General features: G+C 47.8%; 1 protein-coding gene across 1 annotated transcript in view; it reads left to right on the top strand.

Moving 5' to 3' along the window:
• dlgap4b (discs, large (Drosophila) homolog-associated protein 4b) overlaps nt 1–15,528 on the top strand; it is an 88,037-nt gene that overhangs the window by 67,235 nt on the left and 5,274 nt on the right. The window contains exons 11-13 of the mRNA XM_063215133.1: nt 1–361; nt 10,529–10,620; nt 13,786–13,941. The exon at nt 1–361 is cut by the window's left edge and continues 220 nt beyond it. Of these exons, the coding sequence (XP_063071203.1) occupies nt 1–361; nt 10,529–10,620; nt 13,786–13,941 (609 nt within the window). The remainder of the gene's footprint in view (nt 362–10,528; nt 10,621–13,785; nt 13,942–15,528) is intronic.

Here is a 15,528-nt window from a genome sequence, read left to right as displayed (position 1 = left end):
CACGACAACGACGAGGACGCCGACGGCGAGGAGGAGGCGGTGACGACCAGCGGTCCCGCCCGCCAGCTCCTGACCAGCCGCTCGGCCACGCGCAGCTCCTCCGACTCCTTCTCGGAGAGCCTGGACCCCGCGCTCGACCCCTCCTCGCTGCCGCCCCCCGAGCCCTGGCTGGAGAGCGGCGGAGGGAGCGGTAACGGCACGGGAGGCCCAGCAGGGGGCGGCGGCGCAGCAGGAGCGGGGGCGGCGTGCCGCAGGGACGGCCACTGGTTCCTCAAGCTGCTGCAGGCGGAGACGGGACGCATGGAGGGCTGGTGCCAGCAGATGGACCAGGAGGTCAAGGAGCACCAGCTCTCGGAGGAGGGTAAGTCCAGCCCAGGGGGTTGTCGTTTAGTTTAGTTTAGTTGATTTCTCTTTTTTTTTTGTTATTTCTCGGAGCGAACAACACGTTTGAAAGTTTATTTATTCAACACAGGGACAACATATATTAGGAGTAAATAATTTAGTGTACAAGTTTAGTTGATTTCTTTTTTTTTTGTTATTTCTCGGAGCGAACAACATGTTTGGAAGTTTGAAAGTTTATTTATTCAACACAGGGACAACATATATTATGAGTATTTAGTGTACAAGATTGTAGCCATAGGGCTAATTTCCATTTTTTTTTTGTCCCTTTGACAAGTCAGATCGTCCCTTAAAAAGAAATACAAACAGTATTGCACAGTGCGTCTACGAAAAGAAAAGAGAATGGCAACATTTCTCCCTCTGTGTGTGGAGAGCCAAGCCAGACATTTTTGGTCCTGACTCCTGACATGGGTCCTGAGTGAAAGTTCTGAGGGCCATTCACTATATTGGGTCAGAACCCCTTCACAGACCAGTGCCATTGAGGCTTTCATTTGTGTCAATGATGTCAGTGTACACGCAGAGAACGGCTCATTGGGGCGAGTGCACGCCACCTTCCTGAAGCGCCTAAAGCAGCTTGGTCCTCTGTGCCCTCTCCTACGTGCTCAGGGTCGGGATGAGTGGCTCTGGAGATTTGAGCCACCACTCTCACTTCCTCTCCCAGTCAGTCCCACTACTGCCGGGCCCGTCGAGCAGCTAAGTGGTGATTTGGGGTGTAGTGAGTGGTGAGATGAGGAGGAGGAGGGATGTCAAGGGTACCGAGCTGAGCTGGGCTGGGCTGCTGTGTTGAAAGGCTTCTATCTCTCTCAGATTACTGGCAGAGGGAGATACACTGCCGGGCCTCCCACTCAGGGCTCAGGGCCGCCGACAGCTTTGGCTGGGCCTGGGACAAAGTCACCTGAAAGGACCCCCACTCACCCAATACATTACATGCAATGTAATGAGAACCCAGATATGGGCCCCCTGGACAACTGACCCCTTTGTCCCCCCCCCCTGTCGCCTTCCCTGCTCCCACCGTGTATCCGAACATATTTTCAAATGGACTAAACCGTGTTAGAGTCCTAACTTTGAACTAGGATGCGTTCACATTTTGACATGCATGTTGACACCTACACGTCCTGTACCGTTTTGTTTCGGTTCTTACTGAAGATTTGGTTCTTCTTAATGTCAAGGCACCATGTAAGTCTTGGTGAAAGCCCATCTCTCTGAGATTACTGGCAGAGCAAGAAAGACACTTGAGCATCTTATCGGTCTGAGTTTACTGGCATACTGAGATGCAGATCTCTCTCTCTCTCTCTCTCTCTCTCTCTCTCTCTCTCTCTCTCTCTCTCTCTCTCTCTCTTTCTTTCTTTCTTTCTTTCTCTCTCACTCACTCACTCACTCACTCACTCACTCACTCACTCACTCACTCACTCACTCACTCACTCACTCACTCACTCACTCACTCACTCACTCACTCACTCACTCACTCACTCACTCACTCACTCACTCACTCACTCACTCACTCACTCACTCACTCACTCTCTATCTTTCTTTATTAGTCTATCTTTCTCCATCTCCATCTCTATTGGTCGCTCTCCTTCTCTCTCTCTCTCTCTCTCTCTCTCTCTCTCTCTCTGCAGGGAGTGGTTCAGGGCATGGCCACTCTGCCCTAGTCCGCTAGGACTGGATATGGGCCAATAGCCAACACTCATCTCTCTTCCTGTGTGTGTGTGTGTGTGTGTGTGTGTGTGTGTGTGTGTGTGTGTGTGTGTGTGTGTGTGTGTGTGTGTGTGTGTGTGTGTGTGTGTGTGTGTGTGTGTGTGTGTGTGTGTGTGTGTGTGTGTGTGTGTGTGTGTGTGTGTGTGTTCATTTTTTTCTCTGTGAGTTCTCTTCTTCCTGTCTTCATGTCTTTTTCTACCTCCCCCTCCCATCTCTCCCTTCCTCCTTCTCTCTCTCTCTCTCTCTCTCTCTCTCTCTCTCTCTCTCTCTCTCTCTCTCTCTCTCTCTCTCTCTCTCTCTCTCTCTCTCTCTCTCTCCCCCGCCTCTCACTCTTATCGTTTTCGGTTTCTCTTTTTCTGTGACACTCAGCATATTTCTTTTTCTGGGAGGGAGTTGAACAAGGCCCAGCTCCCAGGAAATGCTGTCTCCAACGTCTCCTTCCCTGTGACGGTCTCTCCATTTGTGTGGCTATTTCCTCACCCTTGTTCTCGCTCTCCCTATCTCAATTTCTCTCTCTCTCTCTCTCTCTCTCTCTCTCTCTCTCTCTCTCTCTCTCTCTCTCTCTCTCTCTCTCTCTCTCTCTCTCTCCCTCCCTCCTGCTCTCTTTCACTTGCCCTTTCTCTTTTTCTCCCTCACTCTCACTTTCTCTCTAGCTCTCTTGTGCTCTCTCGCTCTCTCTCTGTCTCTCTCTCTCTGTCTCTCTCTCTCTCTCTCTCTCTCTCTCTCTCTCTGTCTCTCTCTCTCTCTCTCTCTCTCTCTGTTCCCTCCTTCCCTCTGCCCTTATCACTTTCTCCTTGGCACTCAGCATATTTTCTTTGGCCGGATTGGGAAGGGGAAATGCTGCCTCCTCTGCTCTGAGCCAATGGCCTGTCTGGCGGCGAGAGAGCTAGAGTAGACACACGCGTCTTGGCACCGGTAGACCATCCCCAGGCAGGCTATCACACTCGCTGTACTTTTAGGGACCCCCCCTCTCACCACACACACACTGACACACACCGAGACACACACAGACACACACAGACACACAGTGTGAAAGGGAGACCCTGTTTTCCTCTGTGGAGTGGCCTTAAAGACCCTAGTAGTCTGTAGTTGTTACGCAGGCCTGACTACAGGCTATCCCTGGTAAAGCTCTTTTTTAAGGGTGTTGGCGAGCTCAGTACAGTACAGTATAGTACAGTATAGTATAGTATAGTATATTACAGTACAGTACAGTATAGTACAGTACAGTAAAGTAAAGTATAGTACACAGCCATCTAGACAGCTAGACCTGCTCTTCTTAGCCCTGAGACAATCTTATCAGCGGCACAGTTTTAGGACCACACACACGCACACACTCACACATGCACACACGCACACACACACACACACACACACACACACACACACACACACACACACACACACACACACACACCCTGACTGCTAGTGTAGTGGAGGGAGGCTTGTTGTGTTTAAAGGGTGTTGGCGAGCTCTGTACAGTACAGTACAGTAGAGATCTATTGGCTGTCTCTGTCTCCTGGCGTAGTGGAGGGAGACTTAACTCGCATGAGTGCTGTTGGCGGAGGGCCTGACCCGTCTCCACTCTCTGCTCTGCTCTCCCACGCATATCGCTGCTGTAGCTGTGGCTCGCTTCAGGAGGGTAGGCAGTAGGCACAGGGCAGGATTAACACACAGGCTAGATATGGCTGATGGATAGCCTAGGGACCCCCCCAACTGCCAGGGGCCCCCACAGGCTAGATATGGCTGCTAAATAGCATAGGGCCTCCACCTGCCAGTGTGCCCCTGTCATTGGCTTAAAGTGGAAAATTGCAGATTGCGAGGATGCAATATTGAGAAATTCATGCGTCATGTTGAGCAGAGTTGGTAAACATGCTATTCCTTAATTCCATGTTCGTAATTGACACTGGCTATGTAAATTTGTCGCAAAATTTCTTTTGGGGGGGCCCAGAGCAACCTGTAGCCCAGGGGCCCCAGTATTTCTTAATGCGGCCGTTATTGCTGTAGCTGTGGCAGGTAGGTAGGCGGGTTTGTGGTGGTGGTGCTGTAGTGTACGTGTCTGTCTGGGTCAAGCATACACGGTTGTGTACGGAGTTAGAAACAGAGCTGTCAACACACACACACGTACAGTACAGACAGCTCGGCAGAAATCTTTACAGCCCCTCAGACTCAGAGTGAGAGGTGTATGCACTTCACACACACACAGACACACACACGCACACACACACGCACACCTGCTGAAGGTGAGACGAAAGTGTATACACGAACACTCACTGCAGAGATGAGTACATACACACATAAGTGCACTCCTAAGGCGACTGAGATGTATGTAATGTATAAATACAGTACACTGAAGACTTGTTTTAGTAGTGGCACACGTCAAGGCGGCGCAACCACAGCTAATGCCACTATTGTATGGATAAAATGATCGTTTTTTTTTTTTTAAATCTAAGAAGCCTATTCATCGCAGTAGATTAGTTACTAATTACTGCAGTATATTAACTTTCAATTACTAATTCATTTATGGGCAATAGCTGTGCTTGTGCCAGCTGACATCTGAGCCCCAAAAAAAGCGTCATTGACTCACACACTGCATGTGCACACATGCACACTCTGAGCAGAATATATTGCTGCTGGGCTTCGATGGGCAGAGGCATCCCCTCACACATTATAATCATCTCCTACACACACACACACAAACACTCTCGCACACGCACACACACACACACACACACACGCACACACACACACACACACACACACACACACACACACACACACACACACACACACACACACACACACACACACACTCTCTCTCTCTCTCTCTCTCTCTCTCTCTCTCTCTCTCTCTCTCTCTCTCTCTCTCTCTCTCTCTCTCTCTCTCTCTCTCTCTCTCTCTCTCTCTCTCTCTCTCTCTCTCTCTCTCTCTCTCTCTCTCAAACACGCACACACACACACCTTGTATCATCATCTCCTGTACGCACACACACATGCGCACACACACACACCCATCATCCTCCTGTAGGGTCTTAACCTGCTGCATTGCACCACTGCAGCAATGCCTCTCTGGCATGCGTGCACACGCGTGCTCTCGCGCACACACACACACACACACACACACACACACACACACACACACACACACACACACACACACACACACACACACACACACACACACACACACACACACACTTCACACAGAGACGCTCTTGTCACCTCGAGAGTTTGAGGTTTTTTTTCCATGGCCCGGCAGTCAACTCGCACTACAGAGAGAATGTGAAATATTTGCTAAGCAGGCCTCAAGTAAGCCGCTAGCTGCTCATAACAAACACGCCATGAATATGCATGAGCTAGTCAGTAACATTAAATTTCTCATTTCTTGCTCGCTTTCCTCTCTATATCTTTCTCTCTCTCCCTCTCCCTCTCCCTCTCTCTTTCTCTCTCTCTCTCTCCCTCCATCCCCCCCCTCTCTCTCTTTCTCTCTCTCTCTCTCTCGCTCTCGCTCTCGCTCTCCCTCTCTCTCCCTCTCTCTCTCTCTCTCTCTCTCTCTCTCTCTCTCTCTCTCTCTCTCTCTCTCCCTCCCTCTCTCTCTCTCTCGCTCTCTCTCTCTCTCTCTCTCTCTCTCTCTCTCTCGCTCTCTCTCTCTCTCTCTCTCTCCCCCTCTCTCTCTCTCCCTCTCTCTCTCTCTCTCTCTCTCCCACTCCACGCTCCCTATACATCACCCACATATCACTGCCGGAATTGTGCGTGTGCACGCCTCGCATGACATGGCGTTTCCAAAGCACGCTCTGTCTCTCCTCTATATTTATATATATTTTATATGTCCCTCCTGTATCCTGTGTGTAGAATTGAGGCAGCCTCTGGCAGCATCCTGACAGCGGAGACAAATGTCTAATCATCCCTTCCGTAAAGCAGAACGCGCACGCACGCACACGCACACACACACACACACACACACACACACACACACACACACACACACACACACACACACACACACACACACACACAGCACCTGCCTCAGCAGCAGTCCTGTCACTTCTCGTACAAGTGGCCCTTGTTATCCGGCTACGGTCTCGTATCGCACACCAGCAGATCTGTCAAGCAGTCGCTGGTTCACTCGTTTTGTAGCAATGTGTAAGATTGTAGAATTCCACACTGTCGTCAGAACGTGTGCTCGCCTCCCAACATACTCATCTTTTTGCTGTTGTGACAGCAAAGGCCTCCTATGCAATTGCTAGCCATCTTATGCCTCTTTTCCACTGCCTGTTTTCTGGTGGGCCTACAGCTCCACACAGCATGACTTGGCCGCCACTTTTTGCTTTTTAAATAGGCACGACACGGATCTATCGAAAATCAAAAAGTGGCAGCTGAGTCGAGCTGTAGGACTACTAGAAAATCGGCAGTGGAAAAGAGGAATTAGTAACAGTGTAACTGTGACATTAGCAGCTTATGTGCGAATGCATTAAAACTCTTTCCTGTACCATCATCCCAGTAGGGAGTTCATACACAAAGCCCTGCTCATGTCATGTGCATGATGTCCACCCAAACTGAGCTGGTGTGCATAGAAGACAAAAAGGTTATTGTAGCGCTCAGGAGCTTATATAATGTTACTCAGGTGCTCACAATGTTGCGAGGAAATGCAAGACACGTAAGCTCATTTTTTGACCGACAGCGGTTTTCAACAATCAGAGGTTGAGTTGTGTGTAGCTAGTGTCACGCAGCCAGGAGAAAACAGCAACCCATGTATAGGTAAAATCAAGTTCCCAAAAAAAGAGGCACTGTGATATTTTCACACTGAGATTTACGGGGTGCGCCCATATTAGCCTTTAATCAGGGTATGAAGCAAGCTAGTCTGCATTTTCACGCAGGTACAGTACTGATGTTCTCTGTCTGGGATCATGTATCCCGTATCCCGTCAGCTGATCGCTTGCTCTGGCCTGAACTACGGCCCCGATTTTTAGGCATGTGCTGTTCTGAAATGGCAATGTCTGGCAGACCGCCTGTGCAGTCAGCAGGTTAGGCCTCGGGCATGCCTCCACTAAACACATGGTGTGTGCGTGTGTGTGTGTGTGTACACGTCTGCCAGACTAAAAGGTCTCAGGCATGACACAGTAGGCTACATTTAACATGCCTTACTTCAAGGTAGTTACAATAACTTTGAAACATTTTTTTTTGTTGATGGCAGTTGCGCAACTGGGTGAAACGCCCACATCGCATCACACAGGCCTTGTTTGTGGCTGTTGTGGCCTTGTGGCTGCACACCACTGTAGAAGACACAACACTCAGGTCATTTTCAAACTTCCCTCTTTTCCTCTGTCCTCGTTATCAACTTGAATAAAGTGCAAGAAATGACTCTCTCTCTCTCTCTCTCTCTCTCTCTCTCTCTCTCTCTCTCTCTCTCTCTCTCTCTTTCTCTCTCTCTCTCTCTCTCTCTCTCTCTGTTTGTCTCTCTCCTTCTTTTTCTTTTTCCTCCTCGTTATTAACTTGAATGAAGTCCAAGAAATTACTTTCAGACTCTCTCTCTCTCTCTCTCTGCCTAAATGTGTCGCTTGCATCCAGCTGGCTCCCAACTGGCTGTGAGTGCTGACTGGCGAGTTCCTGCTTGCGTGTGTAGGTGCAGATCGGCCTGATTTGGTTGGATTTGAACTCCCATTGCACCTAGCCAGTGTGCACTGGCTGGCATGTTGGGGCACCACTCTAGACAACACACCGCCTCTCCTCTCTCTCTCTCTCTCTCTGTCTCTCTCTCTGTCTCTCTCTCTTTCTCTCTCTCTCCCAACACTCCCACTCCAATGCTCTGTCTGAATGAGCTGCTTGCCTTCTCCCCATTCAGCTCTGTCGAGGTGTGACCAATCTCACTGCAGGACTCCTCCTGTCCGTGTGCCCCATATCCACTTAACCGCACCAGAGGAGGCTACCTAGACAAGAGGGTGATGCTATTTGCATCGTGAGCTGTAAAGGACCCCCATTCTTTCTCTTGTCTTGCACACAATAACGCAGACTATATAGGTTTCACGCATTCACAAGATGTGTTTTTTTGGGTGGGGGGTTTAGAAACACTTGTTTAATTCTCCATCAGATGACTTGGGCTAGACATTTGTGCTGGTTCTCAAATGGTGCACTTGTGCACATCAGTGTTCATGTTGTAGTGTGTATGGCGTATTTATTACGCACTTAAACATAGTGCCTGAATTGCACAAGTGCACCATCTGAGGCATAGCAGTGGACTTGGGTTAGGGCTGCACGATTATGGAAAAAATCATAATCACGATTATTTTGGTCAAAATCGTAATCACGATTATTAATCACGATAAAATGACTTGTAATAATTATGTAAAGGCAATAGCATGAAACTTGACACAGATTTCTGTCCAGAAACACCAGCCTGTCAGTATGTTCTGCCTTCAGCGACGCTCTCAAAGGTAGGCCACTACTGCCACGATTAAATCACGATTGAAATCACGACTTCGATTTCACGATTTTATCACGATTTTGATTATTTTCTATTAATTGTGCAGCCCTAACTTGGGTATTTACTTTGTTTGTTGTTGGGTTGTTTTTCTGAGAAGTAAACTTAAGTGCCCAACTCTAAACTTGCAGTCTAACCTCTAGTCCTGTCTATCCCTTCCCCCCCCTCGCCATTGGCTCTCGTGTTTCTTCATCAGCTGCCGTCATTGGTCCAGTTTGCACCTCCACGGGAATACAATTTCTCTCCATGGTGCTTCATTCTGCAGGAGTCCATTTTCGTTTAGCAGCTCTTTACTTCCCACTTGTGTTTGTGATTCCATCCTTCCACCCTTGTTTTGTTTTCTTTTTTTCTACTCATTCTCTGTCTCCCTCTGCTGTTACGTCTCACTGCCTCCCCTCCTCCTTCTTCCGTGGCGGCCCCCTTCTCTCTCTCTTTCTTTCTTCATAGGTCCCTGTTGCTCCTTTACTCCCTTCTTCGTTTATCTCCCTCGCTTCATTTGCTTTTCCCATCTTTGCCCTCGCTCTGTTCATTGCACTCAATTATGGCTCTTTGTTATTCTTACTCTCTCCCAATTTCTCTCTCTCTCTCTCTCTCTCCCAATTTCTCTCTCTCTCTCTCTCTCTCTCTCTCTCTCTCTCTCTCTCTCTCTCTCCCCAGTTCTCTCTCTCTCTCTCTCTCTGGGGCTGAGGAGGGAGGAGGCCTTTAGTGTTCTGAGTGCTCTGGATGTAGCGATCCCTAAGCCACTCTCAAGACGCACTCCTCTTTACCCTGGCTAACCCTGTAGTCTAATGCACTCTCCTCTTTCAACTCAGGACTCCTCACACTTGAATTTCTTTTGTTTGATTTTTGTTGTTGTTTTTTTTAGTCCATGGCCTATTGTTTTCATTCCATACGCCATGGAATTAAAAATACAAATCAAAAGGATCTTAATTTGCGTACTCTTCACTTGAACGCTTCAGTCAGCCTTTGTCCTGCACCTTTGTCAGGGATATGTGCAGTCTTCATCCTTAACTAAGGCTCCCTCCTCATCTTCCTCTTGCTCACCCCCTCTACCAACACCACCACCTCCTCCTCCTTACCCTGGCTAAACATGTTGTCTTATGCTCAATCTTTTCTCCTCTTCTTCCTCTTCCTCTTTCCCCTCTTCCTCCTATCCACCCCCTCCACCCTCCGCCCTCACTCCTCACAGTCTCCACCTTTACCCTAGCTCAACTTTCTGCCTTCCTCCTCCTCCTCCTCCTCTTTCCCTCCCTCGGCTCTTCCTCTGACTCCTGTTCCTCCTCCTCCTCCTCTTCTTTTATCCTGTTCTGCTCCTTTCTGCCTCCTTTAGCCCAACTCGGCTTGCTTCCTCATTATCCTCATCCTCATCTTTTTCCTCCTTTTCTCCCTCTCTTCTCCCACCTCCTCCTCAAGTATTCCTCCTCTCCTCCATTCATCCTCTCCTCCCACCCTCAGTCTTCAATATCTCCTTCACCCTAGTTCACCTTGCTGCTCCTTTCCCTTCCTCCTCCTCTTCCTCCCTCTTCCTCTGTCTCCTCTTCCTCCTCTTTATTTTCCCTTTCTTCTTCTCCTCTGCCTCCTCCTCTTTTCTCTTCCTCTGTTCTCCTCCCACCCATAGCCTTCAATATCTCCTTCACCTTATCTCACCCTGCTACCCTCCTCCTCCTCCTCCTCCTCCTTCTCCTCTCCCCCTCTTCTCCGCTCATGTTACCCCCCCCTCGCTGCACTAAGCAGTGTTGGAGGGTGCAGTAGCTGCTTAACTGTGTTTTTAAGGGATGAGCAAGCACTACTACGGCATGCAGCATTGGGTTCAGAGTATTCTGCAGCCTGTGTGGCTCCCTGTGTATTAAATATGTATGCACCACCAATCCACTTCTCTGTGCGTGTTAATGTACTGTGTGTGTGTGTGATTTTAAACTCAACGTGTGTGTGTGTGTGTGTTTTCTGTTTCTGCAGTGTTGGGCAAAGTGCGCATTGCCGTGGGTTGCGCCCAGCTTCTGATGTCGCAGAAGTTCCAGCAGTTCCGAGGACTGTGCGAACAAAACTTGGTGAGTCACTGTGTGCGTGTGTGTGCGTGTGTGTGTGTGTGTGTGCGTGTGTGTGCGTGTGTGTGTGTGCGTGTGCATGAGTGTGTGTCTGTGTGAGTCTGCATATGCTGCCTCAGTGCTTGGGTGAAGGCATTTGCATGTGTCTGAGTCTACATATAGGCCTACTATACACACAGGTGCATTTGTTTGTGTTTGCATATAACCCTTTCACATCAGATCAGGTTTGTTGCTTTCAGTGACCATGATTCAATCTGCTCTCTGAACACATTAGTGTACTGTAGTGAAAGACGTTTGTATTTCTGCCGCATATTGGTGTTGTGAGAAGATAGGTGTTTACTTTGTACCAGACTTTGTGAAAGACAAGCATGTCTATGCCTGCATTGGTGCTGTAAGATGCAGGTATCTCTACGGTACATCAGAGTTGTGAGAATGGTATCTCTGCCACACATAAACAGAGTGAAAGGCAGATATCTCTACTTACACACAGGGCTCAAAATAAACTCTAGCCAACCGGCCAAGTGCTGGTGAAATTTCATTTTGGCTGGTAGAAAAGCCATCTTACTAGCCACTTTGGCCCATTAGTGAGTGAGTGTTTGGCTAGTAAGATTGTCAAAAGATCAACAAACGCTGGCGTCTGCGCCTGCACTTAACACCCGTGTATTGCTTGGTGCGTGCACTCCCAAAAAGTAGTAATCACTCAAGATAATAAGTAAGTTCGGCTATTAAGATTAACATCTACCTTGGTGAAAAAAGTTAATTTAGGGCCCTGCTACTACATATTAGTGAGTGTAGAGCAGAGTAAAGTTCAGTTCTTTCATTTAACCCGAAGGAAATGAAGAGAAGAGTTGACGCACCAGAAGAAAGTGCTATGTAAAACAGCACAACATGAGTGTTGTCTATAGCAGGTATCTCTGCCATAGCCTGGTTGTCACCAACGGTGCGTGTGTGTAGCTTTGGAGCCCCCTGGTGGAGCGGAGCTACACACACTACCGTCTGGTAGAGCTACCATTAGCATGCTCTTCTCGAGTAGAAAATAAACGGAGCATTTATTGCTTAAATATCAACGGCAGCTCGCATTGATGATTGAGTCACAGGACAGATTATTGACTATATTGACTTTATTGACTATATTGACTCTTTTGTTGGAGGTGAGTTGCAATAAATGCACCATTTATTTTCGAACTCGAGCAGAGCATGTTAACGGCAGTGCTACCAGACGGTAGTTTGTGTACACACACGCGCCATCGGTGAGAACCAGCCTATCTCTGCCACACGGTGATGTGTAAAAGCAGGTGTCTTCACTATCCACTACTGGATTGTAAAAGTGGATATCTATGCACCACATGACCACCATGAGAAGATAGTAGGTAGGTGAGAAAGCGGGTATCTCTGTTACACATCAATTGAGAGTTGCGCATGGCAAGTATCTCAGCACAGCACCCAACACACCTGAGGTTAGGAAGTCAACCGACCCGCATGTTCCAAAGAGGAAACCTGATGCTCACATCAGATCTCTCTCTCTCTCTCTCTCTCTCTCTCTCTCTCTCTCTCTGTCTCTCTCTCTCTGTCTCTCTCTGTCTCTCTCTCTCTCTCTCTCTGTCTCTCTCTCTCTCTCTCTCTCTGTCTCTCTCTCTCTCTCTCTCTCTCTCTCTCTCTCTCTCTCTCTCTCTCTCTCTCTCTCTCTCTCTCACACGCACACGCATTCTGTCTCCCTGTCACACAGAAGCACATCAAAGGGTTGGCGGTGGGATAATGTGCTGTGTGTGCAGGCTTTTTATCTTATTATTATTTATTTATTTTTTTAGAAGAAAAGGGGTTTTATTTCTAAAGGAAGCGGAGCTGTGCTGTCAGAGCTGTCAAGTGTGGCCTTAAACCAATAATCTCCTGCTGCCTGCCTGGCCCCTTATACTCCAGCAGCACTTACCTAATCAGGCTCCCATGCACGTCTTGTTGCACAGCCATGTGGAAGGCACTCGCATACACCCACATAGATGCACACTCGCATGCAGAGCTGGAATGAATAGCAGTCAAAAAAGATGGGGCAGGTGGGGGGTGGATCAATTGGCAGGCTGGCAAGAAGCAGAGGAGCTGAAAAGGCGAATGGAGTGACCTTGGGCTCCTCCACTGGCATCTGAAGAATTAACCCTTTGAGGAGAATAGAACAGTCACATGTATTTCATTAGAACTATAGCAAATTCTTGAGTTCTTATTTTGATGTCACAAACACTTTGCAGGATTTTTAACACTAGCTCCTATGTGAGCTGTAGAATGTCTTCACAGGTTAAAACACAGAGAGCCCCCCCCCCCCCCCCAACCCCATCTGAAAATGCCTGTATAAAGACCTGTTTCTCACCATAGAAAACACACAATGTGCTCTTGTATACCTTTTTTGTGGCTGCCAGCCACAGCCCCGCACAGATGGACTTGTGGCGCCCTCCTGTGTTCAGAATTGCTACAGCAGCTCAGCCCTGGCGATAGATCAGAGCATGGATTCAAAGCTCTGTTTCAGCCGTTTTGCATAGGGACCAAGTCCTTGTACTCTATTTTTTTCATTTTTAGAAATTAAAACAGACACGTTTTTAAGCATGTAAGATAAATGTGACTAATCACACAAACGTTTTGTCCTGGCTGGCACATTTGCTTTACCTTTATCCCTGCACTTTTTTCCCCATGTCCATCTATTCTTCTCGCCCTCCAACAGATATCATATCCAGAATCTTATTTTTTTTTGTTAGTCATTCTCTCTCGCTCTAGGAATCTTTTCATGTCAGAGGTGGAGTCATTTGATCCTGTTGAGGTTTTGAGAGTGATGGCGGCTGGCCAAGTGAAGAATAGATGTGCTTTAGAATAAGGAATGTGCCGTCTGTGGAGGTTGGCTGTGGTATGGAAAGAGTATGTGTGCGTATCGCATACACACGTGTGAGAGACAGTTAGAGTGTTAGACTACTAGGCATATCGTTTTCCAGTATGGGCTGAGATAATGTAACATGAATTTGCAAGTGAATGACAATAACTGAGACTCATGACAGTGCTAAAACCTAAAACTCTGTGTCTGTGTGTCTCTCTCTCTCTCTCTCTCTCTCTCTCTCTCTCTCTCTCTCTCTCTCTCTCTCTCTCTCTCTCTCTCTCTCTCTCTCTCTCTCTCTCTCCCCCTCCCTCCTCCAGAATGTGAATGCGAACCCGCGGCCCACAGCTCAGGACCTGGCTGGTTTCTGGGACCTGCTCCAGCTCTCCATAGAGGACATCAGCCTCAAGTTCGACGAGCTCTACCACCTCAAGGCCAACGACTGGAAGCTGGACAGAGACTCACCTGACAAACAGGTGACTCCCACCTATATTACATTACATTACACTGCATTATATTACATTACCAATATTATGGTACATTATAAACACAGCATTTGGCAGACGCTTTTTAACCAAAGTGACTTACAATCAAGGACATACAGTAATCATATCCACCATCATAAGCAGATACAAAGCGCACATGAAGTATACAGAACAATAACTGCAGATGCTAAGTAGGATTATTCGTTTTTTGTACATTAGCACAGGGTTAAATAGAGTACACATACACATCATACCATAGAGTCTGGCCCATAGTCAGGAAAGAGAGGAGTCTTTACTTGCTTCTTGTGGGTTGAGAGAGATGTGCCTAGTCTTGCTGCCTCTGGGAGATTTGTGTTTCTCAAAAGTGTACTTGTTAGCCAGTGACCAACTAGGGCAGTTGCACATGGTAAATGATATTGCATTGCAACCAACAAAGTAGCTAACGTAGTTGGCAACTATCATTTCAAGAAATGCACCTTAGAGCAGAGGTCAGAGGAGCCCAGCTATGTCATATGTGCACATTCCCATTCACCCTTATCTACAGAGTTTAGATGTAAGCAGGTGGGATCTAGTTGCCTACGAGTAAACATTCTGGAGTGCAGTTATTGGGCAGTCATTGGTAAGTGGGCATGGTGTCAAATTTGTGTTACAAAGGCTGCCGGTTCGACTCCCGACCCGCCAGGTTGGTGGGGGGAGTAATTAACCAGTGCTGTCCCCCATTCTCCTCCATGACTGCGGAACCCTGAGCATGGTAGCGTCCCGCCGCACAGCTCCCTTGGGACACCATTCGGGGCTGCCCCATTGCACGGGTGAGGCTTAAATGCAATTTAGTTGTTTGGAGTGAGCACTTGTGTGCTGTGTCACATTGACAAAGGGACTTGGAGTTTCCCAGGTGGGCTTTTACTTCACTTAACTAATTTTTTACTGAGTTGCCGAATTGAGAAGCGACCAGACAGACAAAAGTTGAATTTTCAGCTCTTTCGATCCGATTTTCCTCATTTACTCAAACATTTAGTGTTAAAGAGATATGCCACCCCCAGGCCAAATTAAGCGTCTGCCCACATTCCCGAGAGTTAAATAAGTGTGTGGAAGCGTTTTCCTGGCGACCCAGCCATTGTCCGAATCTGTCACCACTGACCACCACTTGGGTGCGCGTTAGGGGTGTTAAGATAACCGATTTTGGATCGGTTATCGTTATGTAGCATTGAATCGCACCGAATCGTTATATATTTTTTTAAATATATTTTTTATGAATCGGGAATCGAGATTGAATCGGAACGTTTTTTGGGTATAAGATTCACACCCCTAGTGTGCGTAGATTCATGCAACACAGCGGCGCCACACCAAAGATTTCGGCCAAAGTGAATAAATCACTTGATTTCCCCAGCAATTACTGTCTGGGCAGTGCTCTCTCACTCAGAGTGCAAATGACTGAGCATATCAAAGTGGAGTGCTTGTTGTTGTCATTTTGGTGTGGGAACTACTTGTCGGTGCGGAAATTAAATTTTATTTAATACACAGCCGACACTCACTCAGCAGAACGTCATTGGGGGACCCCGCCTCCGACTTCCCTAAACA

The sequence above is a fragment of the Engraulis encrasicolus genome, chromosome 14, assembly GCF_034702125.1.
Source record: "Engraulis encrasicolus isolate BLACKSEA-1 chromosome 14, IST_EnEncr_1.0, whole genome shotgun sequence".
NCBI classification, from domain to species: domain Eukaryota; kingdom Metazoa; phylum Chordata; class Actinopteri; order Clupeiformes; family Engraulidae; genus Engraulis; species Engraulis encrasicolus.
The sequence above is the reverse complement of the archived record's forward strand: the minus strand, read 5'-3'. Positions and strand labels throughout refer to the sequence as shown.